At 44.6% G+C, this 22,826-nt stretch overlaps 4 protein-coding genes across 6 annotated transcripts; all 4 read left to right on the top strand.

Annotated features, from left to right (window-relative positions):
* The first annotated feature begins 4,324 nt into the window (after nt 1-4,324).
* On the top strand, nt 4,325-4,977 carry LOC100822752. The gene has a single exon (XM_003570939.4). It carries the CDS (start codon nt 4,392-4,394, stop codon nt 4,767-4,769), a length of 378 nt encoding a protein of 125 aa, XP_003570987.1. The 5' UTR covers nt 4,325-4,391; the 3' UTR covers nt 4,770-4,977.
* Nucleotides 4,978-6,248: 1,271 nt separating this feature from the next.
* LOC100838294 (nuclear transcription factor Y subunit C-4) lies at nt 6,249-9,513 on the top strand. Its single transcript, XM_003570111.4, has 2 exons — nt 6,249-6,444; nt 8,141-9,513. Exon 2 carries the CDS (start codon nt 8,181-8,183, stop codon nt 8,946-8,948), a length of 768 nt encoding a protein of 255 aa, XP_003570159.1. The 5' UTR covers nt 6,249-6,444; nt 8,141-8,180; the 3' UTR covers nt 8,949-9,513.
* Nucleotides 9,514-12,944: 3,431 nt separating this feature from the next.
* Nucleotides 12,945-16,215, top strand: LOC100822441 (MADS-box transcription factor 29-like). Of its 3 annotated transcripts, XM_010235331.3 has the most exons (8): nt 12,945-13,016; nt 13,450-13,731; nt 14,705-14,774; nt 14,890-15,051; nt 15,177-15,218; nt 15,341-15,382; nt 15,470-15,759; nt 15,861-16,215. In XM_010235331.3, coding segments are annotated over exons 2-8 (795 nt in total). In that variant the 5' UTR covers nt 12,945-13,016; nt 13,450-13,543; the 3' UTR covers nt 15,862-16,215. The 3 variants fall into 3 exon arrangements, with proteins under 3 accessions (XP_010233633.1, XP_010233632.1, NP_001288325.1); XM_010235330.2 differs by lacking the exon at nt 15,861-16,215 and having other exon boundaries at nt 15,470-15,763; NM_001301396.1 differs by lacking the exons at nt 12,945-13,016; nt 15,861-16,215 and having other exon boundaries at nt 13,544-13,731; nt 15,470-15,763.
* A 479-nt stretch (nt 16,216-16,694) lies between these two features.
* On the top strand, nt 16,695-22,405 carry LOC100833582. Its single transcript, XM_024460721.1, has 11 exons — nt 16,695-16,850; nt 16,955-17,053; nt 17,282-17,414; nt 18,035-18,398; nt 18,482-18,562; nt 18,671-18,780; nt 18,869-18,966; nt 20,219-20,491; nt 20,600-20,743; nt 20,965-21,029; nt 21,902-22,405. The coding sequence occupies exons 1-11, from the start codon at nt 16,799-16,801 to the stop codon at nt 22,127-22,129; spliced, it is 1,647 nt and encodes a 548-aa protein (XP_024316489.1). The 5' UTR covers nt 16,695-16,798; the 3' UTR covers nt 22,130-22,405.
* The last annotated feature ends 421 nt before the right edge of the window (nt 22,406-22,826 follow it).

Below are 22,826 nucleotides of genomic sequence, written 5' to 3'. Positions count from 1 at the left end.
GTTTTGATAAGGTGATCAAAGGGTTTGGATTTGTCCAAACTCACGGAGAAGCTTGTATTTACAAGAAAGTGAGTGGGAGCTCTGTAGCATTTCTAATACTGTATGTGGATGACATATTGCTGATTGGGAATGATATAGAACTTCTTAAAAGTGTTAAAGGCTATTTGAATAAAAGTTTTTCAATGAAAGACCTTGGTGAAGCAGCTTACATATTAGGCATCAAGATTTATAGAGATAGATCAAGACGCCTGATAGGACTTAGACAAAGTACATACCTTGACAAAGTTTTGAAAAGGTTCAAAATGGATCAAGCAAAGAAAGGGTTCTTGCCCATGTTGCAAGGTAAGACATTGAGTAAGACTCAGTGTCCAGCTTCGGCAGAAGATAGAGAAAAGATGAATAGTATCCCCTATGCCTCAGCCATAGGCTCTATTATGTATGCCATGCTGTGTACTAGACCAGACGTGTGTCATGCTGTTAGTTTGACTAGCAGGTACCAAAGTGATCCAGGAGTGGAACACTGGACAGCAGTTAAGAATATCCTTAAGTACCTAAAAAGGACTAAAGAAATGTTTCTCGTTTATGGAGGTGACGAACAGCTCGTCGTAAAGGGTTACGTCGATGCTAGTTTTGACACTAATCCGGATGACTCTAAGTCTCAATCCGGATACGTATTTATTTTGAATGGTGGTGCAGTTAGCTGGAGGAGTTCCAAGCAGAGCGTTGTGGCAGCATCAACAACTGAAGCGGAATATGTGGCTGCTTCAGAAGCGGCACAGGAAGGAGTTTGGATGAAGGAGTTCATATCTGAACTTGGTGTGGTTCCGAGTGCGTTGGATCCCATGGACATCTATTGTGACAACACTGGTGCCATAGCCAACGCCAAGGAGCCGAGGTCTCACAAGAATTCCAAGCATATTAAACGCCGGTTTCACACTATTCGTGAATATGTCAAGGATGGTGACATAAAGATTTGCAAAGTACATACGGATCTGAATGTCGCAGACCCGTTGACTAAACCTCCTCCACGAGCAAAACATGATCAACACCAAGACTCCATGGGTGTTAGATTTATTACAATGTAAACTAGATTATTGACTCTAGTGCAAGTGGGAGACTGTTGGAAATATGCCCTAGAGGCAATAATAAATTTGTTATTATCATATTTCATTGTTCTTGATAAATGTTTATTGCCCATGCTATAATTGTATTGATTGGAAACTCAAATACATGTGTGGATAAATAAACAAATACCGTGTCCCTAATACGCCTCTACTAGATTAGCTCGTTGATTAAAGATGGTTAAGGTTTCCTAACCATAGACATGTGTTGTCATTTAATAACGAGGTCATATCATTAGGAGAATGATGTGATGGACAGACCCAAACCTAAACATAGCTTTTGATCGTGTCACTTAAGTTTAAGTTGCTTATGTTTTATTATGTCAAGTATTATTTCTTTAGACCATGAGATCATGCCACTCCCTAGTACCGGAAGAATACTTTGTGGGCATCAACCGTCATCTCGTAACTGGGTGATCATAAAGGTGTTTTTCAGGTATCTCAGAAGGTGCTTGTTGGGTTGTATGGATCAAGACTGGGATTTGTCACTCCTTATGACGGAGAGATATCTCTGGGCCCTCTCGGTAATATAACATCCTAATGAGCTTGCAAGCATGTGACTAATGTGTTTAGTTGCGGGGGTATTATATTACGGAACGAGTAAAGAGAACTTGCCGGTAACGAGATTAAACTAGGTATGGCGATACCGACGATCAAATCTCGGGCAAGTAATATATCGCGAGACAAAGAGAATTGGATACTGGATTAATTGAATCCTCGACATAGTGGTTCAACCGATGAGATCTTCGTGGAATATGTGGGAACTATTATGGACATCCAGGTCCCGCTATTGGTTATTGATATTTGATCATGTCCACATGTTCTCGAACCCGTAGGGTCACACACTTAACGTTTCATGTTGCTTGGGTTAGATGAGATAAATGATGATGATATCGAATTATGATTCGGAGTCTTGGATGGGATCCTAGACGCAACGAGGAGCTCCGGAATGTTCCGGAGATAAAGATTTATATATGGAAAGTTGTTTTCAGGGTTCTGGAAAGTTTGGAATATTTCCCGGTTTTGACCGGGAAGCTTCTAGAAGGTTCCGGAGGGATCCGGAGGGTTCCACCTTGAGGCCCACCTATCCCTGGGCTAAATGGGCCTGTGAGGGAGCACCCTGGCCTTAATGGGCCGAGGGGCTAGCCCACAGGGCCCATGCGGCCAGGAGGAGAGTCCTGGCCGCGGGAGAGTCCTGGCCGCCGGAGAGTCCTGGCCGCGGGATAGTCCTGGCCGGCCACGCCTCCTCTACCCCTATATAAATAGAAGGGGGGGCAAGGGAGAGAGACACCCCAAGCTTTCAGTTGGATCTCTCTCCCCTGAGCCCTCCTCTCCTCCTCTTCTCACGCGCACGGCGTAGCCCTGCCCGTGAGAATATTCACCATAGTCACCACGCCGTCGTGCTGCCGGGATCTCGTCTACCTCTCCCTCTCGCTTGCTGGATCGAGGAAGGAGGAGATAACGTGAAGCTGAACGTGTGGATACCAAGGAGGTGCTGTCCGTTCGGCACTGAGATTGATCTCATTGAAAGTTCCACTACACCAACAACGATCTCCTGATCGTAACGCTTAGCGGTCTACGAGGGTATGGTGTTCATGATCCCTCTCGTTACATACATCTAGTATATATATTCTTGGGTTTCTTCCGCACTTCTCGTAGGAAATTTTTTGTTTCCTATGCAACGAACCCCAACAAAAACAAACCCCTAAGCAACTTGTTATTTGTTATCCTATTTGTTTTCGATCAGCAGATTTGAGGGAGAAACTGCTTTTCTTTGCTGTTTATGTAGAGAGGGGGGCAATAGCTCAATAGTTTTGCTTGATTTAGGACAGTTCCACCCTCTGCATGGGTTAGAATTTGCTTGGATGAAGTATTCATGGAGGCAGATCTATTCTTTTGGAGAGAGCCTTTTTGTTTCGTGAGCAAGGCAGAACTTTGACGGGCTGGCGTGGGCTTGGAGCTAGGGAAGCAGAACCTGCGCACAGGGTGAATCGCGGGAAAAAACAGGTTGGTCGGACGTAGAACCGAACTTTCCATTTTTGAAAACAGGGACCAGCTATTTCCATTTATGGATGTGCGCCCTGGACACCTTAATAGTGAGCGGTCACTCCCTGCTCTCGTCCAAATATAAATTAGTAACAGTTTTGTCGTTGAAGATGCCTTATTCTCGCCTGGGCCTATTTGGCATCGTATGAAACGACGTATATATAGGTCCCTCGCTCGTTAATTTGCTCGTCCATCCATGGATCGATCACATGCATGCGTCCGTGCTGCCCAGTCATGCGCACGGCGAGTTGTCGAGCAAATATATATAGATCGAGGCTTCCATCCGGTACGTGCTCTCCTTGGCCGTGTGCCGATCGATGGGCACAAATATGGGGATGGGATCGGATCGGGGCGGCGTACGAAGTAGCGTAGGACAATGCGTCGACGTGGCTGCCTGACTGCCTGCCTGTCACGCTGGGCGCTACGTACGTACGACAAGGGAGGGTCCATCCGTCCATGACGTCCGACCCGCGTGGCTCCACTGCCAACCGTCCTGGGACTGCCCGCCACCATTCTGTTCCCTTCCCTCCAGATCCACTGCCCAACAACGTCAACAACAACTAAAGAGAACCCCATCCTCGCAATCTTTAAGAAAAGGTCACCCATTCCTGTTTGCGATATTAACGCCAAAACTTCACTGGCTTCCTTTCAAAATTAGACATTACTGCTCCGAAATTCTTTTTTGGCCTCATATTTGTACGATGTAGTAATACTACCTTAATTCCAAAACACATTGCATATTTTTTATGAAGATTTTAACTAAGAATTATCCCGATCTAGTCGCTCTAAAAAATATACATGGAGTAGGAATTTTTATTTTTCCAAGTATATTTGAAAGAATATTTTTCGTAAAGAAGGAGCACCCTGAAAGATATCGGTAATTAAAGTTTTTTTGAAAGCTTACTACTGCTTTTTGGCCAAATACTCTCTCCGTCCAACAAAAGATGTCTTAAGATTGTCAAAATTTGAATGTATCTGAACATGATTTATTATAAAGATGTATTCAAATTTAGTAAAAGTTGAGATAAATTTTATTAGACTTCGGAAGTACAAGTTTTAAGCAGGCTCAATCTTTCATCAAAAAGTTTTTTTTAGGCAGGATGACTCTATAAATGGCCGGCACACTCTACTCTCTACCTACCATAAATCACCCCCCACAATCACAAGCGACCGTCGCAGGTCTCGATCCATCCATTCCATCCTCACTGCCAACCCAGCGCGGCCATGGCGGCAGCAGTAGCAGCAGCAGAGAGCGCCCCGTCGACAGCCCCGTCCTGCCTCCACGGCGGCCACGCGTCCCAGCGGTGCTGCGGCGGCGGCGGGTGCGGGCTCGGGCGGCTGGTGCGCCGGCTCCGGCGGCAGGGCAGGCAGGCGCTGTGCGCGGCGGCCAGGCCGACCTCGTCGTCGGCGCTCCGCGGGTGCCAGCAGTACGACCCGCTCAGCTACGCGCGCAACTTCGACTCCGACGGCGCCGACGCCGACGCGGCCAGCCTCTACTACAGCTACACCTTCTCCTCCCGCTTCGTGCTCCCTCCGCCGTCCGCCGCCGCCGGCGCACCCACCGTCCTCGTCACGGCCCGGCCAACCGCCGCCAGCCATTAGCCCCGCTAATTTCCGCTGTTTCGCCGCCCTTACTTGTTGGGTTCTTTCCCTTTCCTCCTCAACCTCTGGAAGCTGGAAAGGCAACTTCTTTTTTGTCAAAAAAAAAGGAAACACTTTCCGGTTGAGAGGGGAGGGGAAAGGGAAATCAAGAATCCAAGATGATTGTAAATTAAGATGGGAAGAAGTTCATTGTTCGGTCGATCTGACTCTCCTAGAGTCGAGCCACGCTCAGATTAGCAAGATCGCGAGAGATATAGTATACAGTATCATTTCGTTTCTGGGCCGCAGAAGGATAGGAGGACAGAGTCTGAGAGTACTGCGCGGCGCAATGAATGCGCGCGAGCGGCGGGTGCCTGCCTGCCACACCGGCCGGCGGTGACGTACGCCATGGCCATGGGGATTGACGCGGCGGTGGCTGCAATTAATTATTGCCGTTTGGAATTTCACCCTCTGGTGGTGCAGTGATCTGTCGGCGTCATTGCCACCGATCGGGTATCGGCGGTGGGGGCGGGCGGGCGGAGAAGGAAGATGCCGTGCCTCTGCCTGCCATTGCCACCGATAGCCTACGACACCATGACATCGACGTGAAACGGCATTATGCCCTTGTGGTTGTGGCCCCGGCTGCCCCCGTTTGGATCTTGCCTCGCCACCCACAGCGGTGACATGCATTGATTCCGTTCCGGTCGGAATTTTACTGGAGATCCAGTGTTACTTCCGAAGTTCCGAGCAGGCGTTTGCTCAGACGTTCGCACTAGCCGCAGCACTCTCCATGGGCTGTAAAACAGTTTAAGTTGGCCCGTAATTTTCTTCTCTTATACGGAGTAGTTCAAGTTTAGCTTTGGTTAGCAAGTTTTCTTAATTTGCACAAATAAAACATCTTCATCACACAGCGACGTCTCAGTTCATAAAATTTATGTAGTCCAATGTTTTCTGTGTTGGATATGAATATAAAAGAAAGCAATCTTGCCATAGTTTGATTTTAGCGATACTCCTCATATTCTTTATTTATTTATTTTGTAACTACGTTTTATATTAAAAAAATCGTATTTTTTCGTCCAACAAAGTATGTCTCAATTTTGATTAAATTTGAATGCATCTATACACCAAGTCATGTCTAGATACATCCAAATTTTCAAACTTGAGACATTTTTTGTTGGACGGGATGAGTACGAATGTTTAGTGTCCCCTTTTTAAAGTGTACGAGTGTTAATTTTCAGACCTAACTTAAAACCTGTTGGGTTTTTTTTTTGAGAGGGCCTGTTGGTTTTCTCAGAAAATAAAAACAAAAACTTTTTTTTAGGGGAAACAAAAACATGTGCAGGCCTAAAGGTGACGCATTTTCAAGGCCCACGGACTGTAGAAAACGATGTCAGGCTTTCAGCCCAACCGATGCAGATTTACGGGCCATCAAACAAGGGCTCTCTCTTCTTCTTCATTCTTGGCCCATTACCGAAAATAAATAATCTGTGCAGCAGTCTCTCTCTCTTGACTCTTCTCTTCATTCTTGACCGACGGCGACCCGGTCTCCCGTCCCTCTCCCCTTTCTCTCTATCTCTCCCTCCGCCGACGCCGCCGAGGACCTGGGAGAATCCACCATCGGAGCAGGGGCCCTCCACCACCACCCTACTTCGCCACCGCCCTCCTTCTCCCGTGCAGGAGATCCGAGGGTATCTCGGTAACGGCTCTCCTCCCTGTTCCGCTCCCCGCTCCCCAATTCCTCTCTAGTCCGCGCGTGATCCCATCAGAGTTCATGCATGCGTGCGTGCTTAGATTAATCGGAAGTTTCTCTGCTGTTCCGTGTATGTTTGATGTGCTATCTGTTAACTGGCTGCTCCGTGCCTGCTGAATCGGTACGATTAGTGCGATTTGGAGAGTAATTCAGTTTTAGAAAATTAGTAGTACTCCTCTGGAAAATTCTGTGCGCTTTCGGAAGTTTATTAATGGATAAATTCATCAGTAGCCATGAGTCCATCACCATGGCCAAGCGATGGCACTGTGATCCGTAATCAGGCTAGTTGAGTTATACATCGAAGATATTTTCTCTTGGGCATGGCTTGTTTTTGTGTTTTCTGGGGTATAGCTTGTTGTGCCTGTTCTTTGCAACAAAACGATATTGTACTGCAGTTTTTTCCCCAGGCAACTAAATTTTGCGACAGACTGCATCCTTGTAGAAATAAGAGTCAATAAATTGGCTTACACAGTGTATTAAATTTGTCGTGCAATCCTGCGGTTTCTATGTATGCAAAATAAGTGTAAGAAATTTACAGTATAAACGTTTACAATGCTGTTTATGTTCTGTGCCAATTCAATAAGATTCTTAAATACAAGTTTCACTGTGGAATGGGCTTAGTTAGGATTTTTCTGGTAAATCTCACACTTGAACAAATAAGTATTGTTGTGGAGTGTGTTGCATCCCTTCCACATTTCTTAAGCATTGATTATACCAAGGTTCCCGGAACAAAATTTTAGGTTGTATGCATTTCTCAGTCTGATTTTTGGAGCGCATCAAATTATTCCTTGTTGTGCCCTGTACATCAGGGACTTGTGCCAGCTTTCCTTCGCTCAGGCCAAGCATGTGAATCATATGAAACTTCCCAATTGATATATTCTGGGAAATCCTATCAAGGTACTTGTTATTTGCCTTTAGAGAACGTACTAAACCATCTTTGGGTAAGTGGCGCTGAAAAGAGAGGACAAGATGACAGTGTAAATCACTTGGCATCTTGGTTATACGTAATAAACTTGATGACCTTGTGGATTTAGTTAAGCAAACTTTGTGCTTTCCATCATCAAAGTACGCATAAGTGAGCTGTGGCACAGAAAGATAAAGAAAGGCCTTCTTTTATGTCACTCCACCTTGACATTATTTTAGCTTTATACATGGTTTTGGCATCTAGCTGTGATATCGACTTAATTCAAAGCCCCTTCTGGTTACGCAAATACATGACACCGCCTTACTAATTTCGGAGGAATAGACCACCATAATACCACAATTTTGGGAGACTCTTTAGCCCAACTGAAGGTGTGTGGTTATGTGCCTTTTGTGTGTGACCTACTTGCATTGAAAAACCACAGACATATGATTCATACTCTACATGGATGATCTGAGGCTCTGATCTCTCTGTATGATTCATGCTTATCCATGTAACTTGATTTGTTAAAGTAGTCCAGCACGAGCCTTCTGTCTTTGTCCATACTCAACCTATTTGACCAATATTTCTGTCCTGAAAATGTTGTTTCATATAGGAGGGCATTCCCATACATCGACAATGTATTTGACAATTGTCTGATATATCATGTAATCTTGTTCTGATTTTTCTTATTAATCTAGATTAGACAACCACTGATCAGTACCTTAATTGTTTTCCCAGTGCTAGGAAGATCATTGATTTTGGAAGAACAAGATCCCACATGGAACCATCCTCGCAGCCCGAGCCTGTGATGGGTGTTGCTACTGCTGGGTCACAAGCATATCCTCCTGCTGCTGCCTATCCGCCTCCTGGCATGGTACCTGGAGCTCCTGCCATCATTCCTCCTGGCGCACAGTCAACAGTGCCATTCCCCACTAATCCAGCTCAACTCAGTGCTCAGCACCAACTGGTCTACCAACAAGCTCAGCAATTCCACGAACAACTGCAGCAACAACAGCAACAGCAACTCCGTGATTTCTGGGCTAGCCAAATGGTGGAGATCGAGCAGGCAGCTGACTTCAAGAACCACACCTTACCACTTGCAAGGATAAAGAAGATAATGAAGGCCGACGAGGATGTCCGAATGATCTCTGCAGAAGCTCCTGTTGTCTTTGCAAAGGCTTGCGAGGTATTCATCTTAGAGTTGACACTTAGGTCATGGATGCACACTGAGGAGAACAAGCGCCGGACCTTGCAGAAGAATGACATTGCAGCTGCCATTACCAGGACTGACATCTATGACTTCTTGGTGGATATCATTCCTAGGGATGACATGAAAGAAGAGGGCCTTGGGCTTCAAAGGGTGGGCTTGCCACCTCCTCCTGGGGCACCAGCTGAAGCATATCCTTATTACTATGTTCCAGCACAGCAGGTACCTGGAGTAGGAATGATGTATGGTGGTCAGCAGGGTCACCCAGTGACATATGCGTGGCAGCAGCCTCAAGGGCAACAGGTAGAGACCCCTGAAGAGCAGCAGCAGTCTCCCTGAAAGTAGCTAAGAGATGATACAGTGAAGTTATGACATGATCCTGAACTTAGGGCCTCCAAACTCATGATTATGTTAATTTATGCCCATCATTGTTGCCTGCGATGTTTACTTGATTAGCTCAAGGTTCCTAATGGTAGTTTCGATACTGATATGGCAGCAGTAGGAAAAGATTGTGATTTGGTAGGTGATTTGCAACTGATGTAGTAACAGTACCTTCTTCCCCCCTATAGTTTCTAATCCGATTTTCGAGATGCTGGCCTATGAAGAGCCTTGTAAGAATTGATTGGTGGAGATGCATGTGATGCGGCATCTGTTTGTTTGCCTCATTTACCTCTCATCATGCTGCCTGCTTTTCAAGAGTCCTGCCTTCCTGATTTGGCAGTTACCAAAGCATGAAGACTACTCTTGAATCATGGAAAACAGGTTGGTTCCTTTTCTTGTAATGGATCCTATGTCTGTGCGAAAGATAGAACTGCCTGTCTACTCAGTCTTCAAGGAATATTGGGGGCAGAAATTATTGTGCTTTAATGTGTGACCGTTGAATCAACATGCTTTTGAATATGTGTGTTTCCATTCTCCAACCTGCTTCATGAGCTCTGCGAGTGCATGGGTGTGGCATGTTCATACAATTTTATCCTTCTATACAGCAATTTCAGATTCATGTTCATAAGCCTAGCTCTTGGTTCCTGTGTATACTTTATCCACTGTCATATTTGTTGTCGGTAGGCCCCTGTATCAGTCTTTAAGAATCCAAGAAATAGAGATCAAAAGCATGAGGTGGTAGGGGTTTTACTTAATTAGTTTGGTCTGCTGCACCTTAATTAATGAAGTTACAGGGCATAAGGCAAACAACATGCTAGCAAAGGAGGCTACTAGCATTATAAGGTGATAGATATATTCCTGAGTTTTACCATAAAAAAATTATGTTCTTCTGTCTTGCTTTTCCCAATGATACGATATGGATGATACAATGCTACAAGTGCGCCATAGCAATCAATAGAACATCAGCACTGTACTATTAGCAATAGCATGAGGAATATCGGTATGCCTAAGATGGCATAATGGAGGGCATGCAAATTAAAGTCTCTTGGCTCAACATGTACGGAGTACACCCGACGGAGACAAGCGGATGTGTTTTCGAGCTTGCCTCTTGAACTGTTGGAGCTACTAGTTAGACTCCATTTATGACATCAAATGTGTACCTAAAATCAAGCAACTCTTGTCTCTCATCTGTAGCAAAAAAACAAAAAAAAAACACTCATCATCCTTGATTACTTCTTGGCAGTTGGCACATCATGACATCAATGCCAGTGTCATTGCTTCTGTGAAGTGGTGGTTGTTGCAAATCAGATTTTATAGTAGCATAAGCTTTCTTATTAAACCTCCTCATCGCAACCTTTTTCCACTTCCGGCGCCCTCTGATTCCACGCAAACTTAATTAGTAGCAGGAAAGAAGGGAGAATTATTGTGAACTGTTCTACACTTGCACTCCACATGATGCAACAGGAGGCGGTTTCTTTTCTCTATCAGGGCATTACAAATGGAAACCATATCCTTCTGTATATAGACAGCACTTGCAGAAAGAGTACGACATATGTGAACATTTTTTTTTTACTTTCGGGTCTCGTGTGTGGATGTGGATGTGGATGTGGGTGAGAATGCTCACTTACTAACATTTACTTCTGGAAGTACAACGACCGAGCAGGGAGATCTAAAAATTAACTGGCATGCTTACACAGTTCTGAATCTAAGTTTTTGTGGCCTGCTGGTTATACTTGTTTGCTCTTTGTGCATATGCTCAGAAATGGCACTGTTAACATTTCAATTCAAACATTCCCAAACATGAACAGTTCTTTAGCACGAACATAAATATGTGTATATTGGGCTTATGTGCATATGCATTAATTTGGGACAGGATCCATTGTAATGGTAACTAGCCTGAAGAGGAGCGAAGATATCTTGATTGGCCTAATTGGCTCAAAGGATTTTTTATTTTTTTACTGTTGGCTGCTGAAAAGAAGACGGAAAGAATTTGATTTGTTCAAATTGCTGGTTAATTAAATAAGCGAGTGACTAGGACGAGAACTGGACGTGGGTTTGCGCGTCCCGTGCGCCGCATGCCGTGCGGAGAGACCTCGCAGGATGATCGACAGAGAGGGTGCTCTGTACTGTACTACCTCAATTTCACATTACAACGTGCATAGTTTTTTCTCATTTGTTTCACAATACACCTCATTTCCGGCCAATAATTGCTCACATGCATTTGTTATTAACACAATATGAGTGGTCAGGCACTAGAAACGAGAATTTTCTTGATATAAGTGCACAAATTTATATGAGGTGTATTTTGAAACGGAACGAGTAACTAGCAATTCTAACTAAATCCTGCCTTAGGGGATAAACCCGATTTTAGGCTCCGGTAGATGGAATAAACTGTATCATAATTTTACCAAATTAAAGGGTAAAAAATGGAGTAAGCTATGCAAGCATGCATCATGGATGGATGAAAATGAGAGTTACCCAGAGAAGAAAGAAAATCTCTGCCAATTTTTATTCCCACCTTCCCAAACGGGAGCGCATGCAGGACTACACATCATCCCAGCACCCCATGTGGTACTAGGTGGCATGGAAAATCCCCACCAAGGCAAACGCAAAACCGTGTACCGCTAGGCGCTAGCTAGGGTAGTTTGTTCCTTGGGCGATCACTGATGGGATCGATCAGTGTCGCTGTCTCCGGCCGGCCCAGGGAAAAAAACTGCCCATTTCGTCGAATTCGGGCAAGCAAAGCAGGGTGGGCCCCACACGGTCAGACTGGGTCCACGTCTACGCGCAGAGAACCATGTACGTACACGCACTGGTTGTTCCGTGGTCGAGCTAGCAGCTAGGTTAGCTCATGGGCATGTTTGATTCGCAGGATTTTCAAAACGCAGGAATAGAAAAAATACAGGATCGAAGTGGCATGTGATCAGAAATACTACAGGATTTGGATGATGTTTGATTGTGCATAGAAAAAACGTAGGATTCTAATAAAGAGGTTGGAATGGATGAAAGTTTTCTTATGAAATCTAATGCAAATGAATCCTAAGGAAAAGTTCTTATGATTTGCAATCCTTTGAATCAACCGATCCGTATAGAAAAAATTCCAAAGGATTGGAATCCTCCAAAAATCCTATAGAAATACTTTGAATTTTGTGCTGCATGCTGCTACTGGCTAGTTGTTCCGTGGTGAGCCCATGCAGAAGGAATTAACGTCGTGGCATTGGCTAGCCCGGCCTCCTCGATCGGACTCGCATGTGTATATATTCTTCTGCCATGGGTCTGCACTGGCTGCTGCAGCAGCGTGTGGGGCTCGTGCGTATGTGCAGCTGCGATATGATATCATTGCATGCACAAAATTGCACACTCGCACATGTACTACACACAAACACGCACATGAACTGATCCTGCTTATATATGCATTGCATGGTGTCATGTGTGGATCACGGTACACATTTGACTCGATCAGGACGGCAGGACCCGGCCGGCTTAGAGTACATATGTGCAAGTAAGGAACAATGATTGCGCACATGCATGCATTTCTCAAGGAAAAATTAAAAGAATCGTGTAAACGAGAAGAGTATATATAGAGATTAACGACGCCAAGTAAACTCGATCAGTAGTGTAGATCAGGCTGCAGGAGAGGTAATTAATCACGCAATGCCATGGCGATATATATAGTAATGTGGTGCCTTATCAACATTGCTAATTGACCGGTGCTGCGAGACGACCGGCGTAAATTAATACCCTGTAAGCAAATTAAAGTGTGTTGTGTGTGTCTGTTCGTGCATGCAATGAGATTACCGCTGAGCATTTACCCTTTAATTTGTTTACTTTAATTTGGTCGGTCAGGCAGGACGGACGAGAGTGTAGCTGCTGGAGTACTGTAAACCTAGCTAGTAGTAGCCTTGCACTACTACTGTACTACGGTACTACACACCTTGCTCTCCTTCTATATATGTCTCCCCTTCTGCACCTCCTCCCTTAGCCTTTGAAGCAACCAAGCCGATTCGATTCGATTCGATTCACAAGGTATGTACATCCATCGATCGGGCTCAACACTACTGCTGCTGCTGCTGCTGCTGCTGCAGCTCCTACCTTCTTCTTCCATCCCTTCTTGATTCAGACAAGAGGAAAAAAAAGTTCTTCATTCTTTGGAAGAAGATTTGTATCAAGCTGAAGCCGGGATGCGGCATCTCTACATGCATCAAATTAACATTGATTTCTAATTCTGATTGCTGCGCACTTTAAATTTGTTTTTAGGGGCATAGTTAATTCTTGGAAGAGAGCTAGCTAGGGCCGCATCTACACATCCTTTAATTCTGTATTTTGCAGAAATTTCTTCATGTAGACGACTAGCTGCCTTGCTTTCTCGCTAGATCCAGTTCGAGCTCATGAAAACATATGCTTGGCTAACATTTTAACCCCCTCTTGTTCTTGTTCTTCTTCGATCTTCCTCATGCAGCACGAGATCAGCAGAAATTGCAAGGAGCGAGAGATCCCGAGAGCTTGCTTTCTTCTTGGACTAATTTTGGTACATCGTGAGGGCAGCATCAGGCATGGGGCGCGGGAAGATCGAGATCAAGAGGATCGAGAACGCGACGAACCGGCAGGTGACCTTCTCGAAGCGGCGGGGAGGGCTGCTGAAGAAGGCCAACGAGCTCGCCGTGCTCTGCGACGCCCGTGTCGGCGTCGTCATCTTCTCCAGCACCGGCAGGATGTTCGAGTACTCCAGCCCTACTTCCAGGTCCATTATTACTCTACTTCGATCTCTCTCTACATCTTTGGCTTATTACTTACACATGCCGCCTTCTTCGTGTGGATCTGCATGCCGCGACTGGCTACATGCACACATCTTTTTATGAATTGATTAATTTGTTGAAGTGTTGAACGGTTTCTTGTTGATTTCTGTAATGCAAATTAAGAAATACTCCTCTTTCTTCCAACCGTGTTTTAGGTTTTGCAGAGAATATTACCCCTTGTAGTTACTAGTCCCCCCCTTGCCTTTAGATCGACTGGTTTTCCTATAAATTTTTTCTCTCTCAGGTAATCAATTTGCTCATCCTGTACTGTATGAGATCTATTTGCTTGTACTTCATCTCAACTAAGTTGTCCCTAGCCTCCTTCATTTTAACTTTATGTTGCAATTTTGTTGAACAATGTACTCAACAATCGATAAAAAATGCACACTCAAGTGTGTTCAAGTATAGCAAGATCCGCATGATCCTAGCTAAGTTTCCAGAGTAGCTAGCTAGATGGCTAGGTAATTAAACTTTTTCACATAAAAAAAGTAGGTATATTAATTCAGTCACTCGTGAATGTGTAAGAAGAATTAATGTCTGTGTTTATATACAAAGCTCTATTCACATAGCAGCTCAAAGTAATGTGTAATCTGTTTAGTGAAGATGCATGCCAGATGATGAAGGGAATATGCTAGATCTTTTATACTATACTATATGTCATTGATCAAGCCTTTCAGGGTTTAATTTTTGCTTGATCTGGGATGATATATAGTACAGTACTTATCTATATTTGAACCTTTCACCAAATCATTCAAACCAATTATTAGTACTTTTAACTCAAATTCAAACCCATCGTACTGACGAACAACGTCGACCACTTTTTACATGAATTACAGAGCATAATTCATAACCAAGTAGATCTAGAAATCGACACATGGTACGTTTAATTAACCGGAAAATACACATCTGATGATGCAGCTTGAGGGAACTCATCCAGCAGTACCAGAACACCACCAACAGCCAGTTCGAGGAGATTAATCACGACCAGGTTAACACAAGAAAATCATGCAATGACAACTTTTTGCTAACGGGTTCATCATATAAATACTTGAATTGGGGATTTTTAATTTTGTTTTTGGCATGCACGTCACTTACGTGTGCAGCAAATCTTTGTGGAGATGACACGGATGAGGAACGAGTTGGAGAAGCTGGAGAGCGGCATCCGGCAGTACACCGGCGACGACCTCTCCTCGCTCTCCCTCGCTGATGTTGGAGACATCGAACAGCAGCTCGAGTTGTCCGCCAGCAAAGTCCGGGCAAGAAAGGTACAATTACAAGGTGTTTCAATTTCATGCCAGGATATGATATGATGTTTAGCATATCATTTCACTTTTGCACTGTGTACTGGGTGTCATGCAACTAATTGCCTTGTCAAATGTACGTTTTGCAGATTCAGCTCATAAACCAGCAGGCCGACAACTTACGTCGCAAGGTATGTGCATATATATGAATGGTTAATCCATCTCATCTGTACACCTGATCGATATCTGTACGAATACATTGTTAATCGCCGAGTGCGTAAACTGACTGAGTAATTCAAAAATTTGCATGCAGGGGCACATCTTGGAAGATCAGAACACTCTCCTGTGCCGCATGGTACTGTAATAATTAACCTTAAATTTTGTTCTTGAAGGAAATTAACATGTGTGTGTTGTGCTGCAACAATTGTGTGTTATGTTGCAGTACAATGAGAGCCAGCAGCATGGTGTGGGGGGCAGCGGCGGCGGGGAGGTGAAGATGATGGGGATGTCGCCGGTGCTGTCGATGCTGCCGCCGTCGGCCTTCCCGGCGACGCCGTACTACGGCGGCGGAGGCGGCGAGGAGTCGTCGAGCACTGCGCTGCAGCTGACCTCGCCGCTCCAAGCCGCCGAGGCTGCCGCGGCGGCGGCGGGGTTCCGGCTGCAGCCGACGCAGCCCAACCTGCAGGACCCGGCTTGCAGCAGCCTCCACGCCGGCCACGGCCTCCACCTCTGGTAACTAATTAACTACTCTTCTGTTAAGTCAGTCGTTAACTCACAAGTGTATGTGCTAGCACATGAAAAATTAATTAATTAAACCTGTATGTAATTTGCAGAGATCTGATCGTTGCGACGCGCGTGGAGAGATTAATTGGAAGGAATTAAGAAGGTCACGGTGGAGGGAATTAATGGAAGATTGATATGTCGTTATGATCTGCATGCATGCATGAGAAAGACTAGTACATTCATTAGTTTGGGAACTAGATAGTCCATCATATCATCTGGATAATATTAAGTATATAAGATTCGAGCTGTGTGTCGTGTGTGTCTCTGTTCTGTTACATCCATCATCTGGATAATGTTAAGTTGGGTACTTCAGCTAGCTAGCTAGTACTATTGGCTAGCTCAATTCATGTTTGTTTCTTCTAAACTCAGCTCAATGCATAGTTAATACTTAATTGTTGGCACGTATTCTCTTCGTTTCTAAATACTTGTCATGATTTTAGTATGAATAATAAAACAGGAACTCAAACCTGACAGAACAACGTGTATCACGCATGGGATCGATATTCACATAAGCAGAGGGTGAAGAAGAAGCGGACCTCAAACTTTATTTTCTGAAGAAGTAGACGATACAAGGAAAATTAACAAGCCCATATTTCTCGGAAGGTCTCAACGTGTTATAGGACATTGACCTTTTAGCAGAACTGAACAAAATTTCTTGCGCCGTTCCTCGTCTCCTCGATCCTCTGGAGATCACCTGCATGCCTTTTTTGTTTGAGAGCAAAATCACCTGCATGCCTGATTAATTAGTTTCTGAATTCGTGGCTCGAAATTACTGGGCGGAAATGAGACGAATGGGTTGAAAACACTGGGCCGCCTAGATGCAATGAATGGGCTGGAACAGATGTAGCTCACTCTTTTTAGGCCCAACACGAGACCGCTCTCGGCTCTCCCCAGCCCAATTTGAGAGGAAAGGCCGAAAGGCAAAGGCGGTGTTGCGTTCTGCGTCCTTCTCCCGGGAGGCGGAGGGTTAGTTCCGCCGCCGGCGACGATGGGCGGCGGCGAGGGCAAGTCGAGGAAGCGCCGCTCTTCCGCCGCCTCAGGTGCCTAGACCACCCGCCTCATTCTCGCTCCAATCGACCCGCCCGTTCCTCTGTTTCCGCGCGGGTGCTAATTCCTCATGTGTCCTCGGTTTTTGGTGGCTCAGGGAAGGAAGAGGAGAGGGAGCGGAAGAAGAGGCGGGACAAGAAGGAGAGCAGGAGGAGCAGCCGAGACGGCAGAGGCAGCGACAGGGGCAACGACAAAGGTAGGGTTCCTTCCTTCTGCTCTTCCTGTTCTCTCTCTGTGACTGGATGAAATCGGGCGTAAGTCACAGTTCCCGTATGCGATATATTGGCAGCATTGTGATTTCTGACTGCTACGGTGCACTTAATTATGTGGGGATTTGCTTGCTCATATACCAATGGATTTCCCATGCTAGATTTCATTTGATGTTGATGTGTATGTGGCTCTGCAAATGTTGTTTTGAGAACAGAGAAGGATTCCAAGGAGAGGAGTTCCAAGGAGAAGGAGAATAGCAAGCGAAAAGACAAGGATGCGGTGAGTTCTCTAGACGATTTGCAAGCTTTGTCAGAGGCTCAGAGCGTAGCAAAATACTCCCTCTGTTCCTAAATACTTGTCATGGTTTTAGTGGAAAGTTGCACTAAAACCACGACAACTATTTAGGAACGGAGGGAGTAGTTTGCAAGCTTTGTTAGATCTTGGGGAGTCCTTTTTTCATACATAAGTGCCATTGAATCTTGAGCTTTTTGCAAAGATCTGTCTGATAATGGAACGGACAGTGGTCTGAAATGTTGGCTTACCTTACAATTAGGGATGATTGGATGAACAGATGTGGTTTGTAAAAATTATTCAAAACACACGGGTAGTAGGTGAACTAAAATAAACTAATAAGCTAACAGATGTGGTTTGTAAAAATTATTCAAACACACGGGTAGTAGGTGAACTAAAATAAACTAATAAGCTCCAAGTCAATGTATGTAGCATGCAACCAACCGGTAAAACCATCCAGAGGCATTGTTGAAGCGATCATACAACTGATATGTCCTTGTTTTAGGTATGCTGCAGGCTAAGATATGGCTAATTTCTACAATTGTCATAAACTAACATAGAAGTCCCTTCATTGTCCTGGACAATTGAGTTCTATGGAAACTAGCTACAGCGATCTTTCTGGAGAAGGAACAATATATGATGGTAAAGTAAATTAGTGCATATTACTGCTTAATAGATGGCTAACGCTTAACGTCTTCGTGCGTATGATGTACTTCTGGGGAAAGGCTAGTGTTGTGACGCCGTGCAGTGCAGCTGTCAGGCCCGAAGCCTGCAGCGACCCGGAGTACTACACTAAAATCGCCGGCTACGTGGAAGTGGCGAGGGAGATGTACGGGGCCGATTACAATCCGAGCCAGCACGACCTGGATCCGGAAGTGGTCATAAGGGCGGGAGGAGGCAAGAAGCATGGTAGGTACTATATGGGGGAAGGCACCATCGGTCTGACCACCACTCCCAACCTCGCACAGATCAGGGCTCGAAGCACGAGGTCAAGTGCAAGTATACACACTCGTCCAGAGCCTGCACGACCAGAGATGAAGGTTAGTTCTTTTTCATTCACCATCTCAGGTCTTTACATGATTGCATTAATTGGAACGATGATGACCTTGTGATGACACTGTAGGCCCTTGCGGAGGAGTTATACACGGTTGAGCAGATGAAGCAGTGTATACTGCAGGATATGGAGCAGTTTATACCGCATTGTGTACAGCAGTGTATAGAGGATATGCAGCCTCAGATTCAGGCTGCAATGAAAGCTCAGTGCGACTATTTTTTGGTATGTTTCACGCACATGTTAGTTTCGTAATTGCAACTCTTTGTCTCTTCAAGAACAATATGCAGGCGTATTATGCTCAAAATAATATGGTGGCGCCTCCACCGGTGCTCAACACGCTATTTCTTCAGGGTTCTCCACAAACTCCTGTGAGTTCACTTGAAACTTTTCAATCACCATTCTTGCGTTTTCTTGCATTAATTAAGGGTCGTGGTGACTGTCTAATCATCTGTGCAGCATCAATCTGACCATGGGTCGAACGACCCTTCTTCTTCACAAGCAAGCCCTGCAAAGAACTCTCTTGGGGCATCCGCTCCTCCGATTGGCTGACTCCGGTAAGTTCGCATCAAACTTCGATCATCTTGTGGTCCCGTTACTTTGAAAACTTACTTTACTATGTCCACCCCTAGAATTACATGATGTAGCATCGCATATTGACATGGAGGCATTTTTTAGCTGAATGACTCATTCTTGCTACCAAGTCAACATTTTTTAGCCAAATGACAATTTTGGCTACAAAATGGTGCAATGATAACAAGAATAAGCCTTTGGGTTGAGAAATGAGTCTTTTGGCCACATGGCTCATTTTTTATGTGGTTCCCTTTTGCGACCAAGGCACCATTTTGGAGCCAGTTGAGGCTTTTGGCTTCGAAATGGTGCCATCTTGGCTTATCTGAGCCAAAAGGCTCATTTTTGCGACCAATGCACCATTTTGGAGCCAATTGAGGCTTCTGGCTTCGAAATGGTTCCATGGTGGCATTTCTTTGAGCCAAATGACCCATTTTTGCAACCAATGCACCATTTTGGAGCCAATTGAGGCTTCTGGCTTCGAAATGGTTCCATGGTGGCATTTCTGAGCTAAATGGCTCTTTTTTGCAACCAAGGCACCCTTTTGAGCCAAATGAGCCTTCTGGCTCGGAAATACGCTCGTTGTTACTTCTATGCCTTGGTTTTAATCTAATTGTGCAATTCCATCCGTCGATGGAGGATGTACAAGGTATTTGTCGAGACATTTGTGATGTATGAATATTTGTTTTGTAGTTGTCACGACAATTGTGATGTATGGACACTTGTTTTGTATTTGTCACGTCAACTGTGATGTACGTATGGCAAACTTGTGATGTATGAACAATTGTCGTGTTTGATCTTGTGATGGTGAATGTGTATGAGAATGATATGTGTCTGCATTGAATTGAATATGTGATCTATGGACACTGCAAATTGTATCTTATAAATTGTTTGAATTACAAGGATTAATGAGAAAATGAAAGAAAAAAATGAACCGAAGGCTTGGCCTTCGACAAAGCACTTAGGTTTTTGCCGAAGGTCTTGGCCTCACTAACGCGTCCGTTAACAACTCCTACGATGAACTTGTGTTGTTGGCCTTCACCGCATTTCAGGTACCTCTAGCCCGATCTGCTAAGCTTGTGCTTTAGTACATCTGTTATTTCTCAGAGGGTCTCAAAGTGTTATGGAACAAAATTAGCAGGACTGAACAAAATTGCTTTCGCTGTTTCGTTTCCTCGATCCTCTGGAGATCACCGCATGCTTGATTAATTAGTTTATGTTTCTTCCTTTTTAATGGAGATGGCGGTGGCTCGTTCCTAGTGGGCCGGAATGCAACGAATGGGCTGAAACTACGGAGCCTAAATGCAACGAATGGGCTGGAACACACTTTTTCTAGGCTCAACAGGAGGCCGGGCTCTCCCCAGCCCAATTTGAGAGCAAAGGCGGTATTGCGTTCTGCGTCCTTCCGGTGGTCATTCCCTTCTCCCGTAGGCGGAGGCTTAGTTCCGCCGGCGGCGACGATGGGCGGCGGCGAGGGCAAGTCGAGGAAGCGCCGCTCTTCAGCCTCCTCAGGTGCTTAACCCACCCGGCTCTTTCTCGCTCCAATCGACCCGCCCGTTCCTCTGTTTCTGGATTTCCGCGGGTGCTGATTCCTCCTGTCCTTGGTTTTTGGTGGCTCAGGGGAGGGAGAGGAGAGGGGGCGTAAGAAGAGGCGGGACAAGAAGGAGAACAGGAGGAGCAGCCGAGACGGTAGAGGCAGCGACGAAGAGGAGGAGAAGAGGAGGAGGAAGAAGAAGAAGCATGGCGACAAGGGCAAAGACAAAGGTAGGGTTCCTTCCTTCTGCTCTTCCTGTTCTCTCTCTAACTGGATGAAATCGGGCGTAAGTCATAGTTCCGTATGCGACATCTTAGCGTTGTGATTTCTGACTGCTACTGTGCACTTAATTATGTGGGGATTTGTCTGTGTCATTTAACAATGGTGCTACCATGCTAGATTTTATTTGATGTTGATGTGTATGTGACTCTGTATCTCTGTGTCTTGACAGAAAGGGATTCCAAGGAGAGGCGTTCCAAGGAGAAGGAGAAGAGCAAGCAAAAAGACAAGGATGCCGTGAGTTCTCTAGACGATATGCAAGTTTTGTCAGAGTATCAAGCAAAATAATTTGCATGTCATGGATCAAAGTAACTCCACTTGTTAGATCTTATGGAGTCGTTTTTTCATACATGAACTTCCGTGGAATCTTGAACCTTTGCAAAGGTCTGTCTGATAACGGAACCTTATGGAACAGACCGTGGTCTGAAGTAGAACTACACGGAAGAGTGGTGTTTGTTTATATTACAAGTAGGGATGGACAGATGCGGGTTGTCAAAATCATTCAAACACATAGGTACTAGGCTGAACTAAGTAAGCCAATCATCTCCATGTCAATGTATGCATAGCATGCAGTTGAAGCGATCTTACAACCGAATGTGTCCCTGTTTTTGGCTCTATGTTTTAGGTATGCTTCAAGCTAATATGGCTAATTTCTACAATTTTCATAAACTAACATAGAAGTCCCTTCATTGTCCTGGGCATTGAGTTCTGTGGAAACTAGCCAGAATTTATTTTGCATCTAAAGGCTGGATAGCAGCAAAATATTATTTTTTGCCGCCGAACTAAAATATTGATGTTAATTTAGGTGATTTTGTGTTAAGGTTATTGCTTTCTTCCTGCCACTTTTAAGCCTGGATTTGATAGAATTATACATGCCTGAAGGGATCTTGAGAGAACCACCTGGGCTAACATTTGTTAACTGTAATTTTATAGTTAACTGTGATTTAGCAAAAGTAGTACGTTGTAAACAAAGACACCAAGCACTGTATTTTTAATGCACCAGTTATCCTTGCCAGAACAGAACTTAGGCTAAGATCCTGACCTTCCTTGTTCTTTCTCTGCCTTTCTCAAATTCTCCGTGCCTCTCATATTGTTCCTCACTGAAGCAGGCTTTCAAAGAAATATCCAAAGATGACTATTTTGCAAAGAGCAATGAGTTCGCGACCTGGTTGAAGGAAGAAAAAGGCAAATATTTCTCTGATCTTTCTTCTGAGTCTGCTCGTGATATGTTCGTCAAGTTCGTGAAAGAATGGAACAAAGGAAAGCTGCCATCGCAGTACTATGAGGGCATTACTACTGGGCCACGGACAGCACACAATTGGAACATCAAGGTGTGAGACAGATTCTGCTTCTCTGTGCATGGCATGGGGGCCTCATGTGTATTGTTGACGAAACTGCCGTGCCACTGCCTGTAGCAGTTCTTTTTTCATCTTCATCGTTTTTGTATCTAATCCTCTATACAGAATAGTTTGGTATAATTGTTCCTAGCACTGCTGGCAGACTTTTTTTGCTGACTATTACTGACAGATCTTGGCAATGAGCAAACAACATTTGCTGTATGAGAAAATGTTGGTATTCAGGTGATAAGTGGTGGCACGACCCTCGTTTTGTCATCCATGTTCTTCTGATAATGCTGAGTTTGTTGTGAAGTCTTGCATTTCAATGGTTTATATCACTGGTTTCATCATGAGTTTTCTGTCCAATCTCACATACCAATGGTTTATTTCACTTTACTTCGTGGGTTTTCTGCAAAATCTTGCAAACCAATGGTTTATACCACCTGATTCTTCATTAAATTTTCAGCATTGGTATATGTGTCACAAATTTGATTTTAAGTTTTAGATCAAAACTCTCAATAGTGACTTCAAAATTGTAGGTGAGCTAGCTTCCTTTTAGACCTTTTCATTTGTTGGCATAAACTGATTTTGAATGGTTTACCATTTTCTTGGCTTCTTTCTGAATTCATCCCAAGATGTCCCCTTATACATTCTCCAGAGAGGAGACCATAAGAACATTCACTACCGTTCCAAGGAA

This window comes from Brachypodium distachyon, chromosome 3, assembly GCF_000005505.3.
Source record: "Brachypodium distachyon strain Bd21 chromosome 3, Brachypodium_distachyon_v3.0, whole genome shotgun sequence".
Lineage (NCBI taxonomy): Eukaryota > Viridiplantae > Streptophyta > Magnoliopsida > Poales > Poaceae > Brachypodium > Brachypodium distachyon.
Note: the sequence above shows the minus strand (reverse complement) of the source record. Positions and strands in the feature narration are given on the sequence as shown.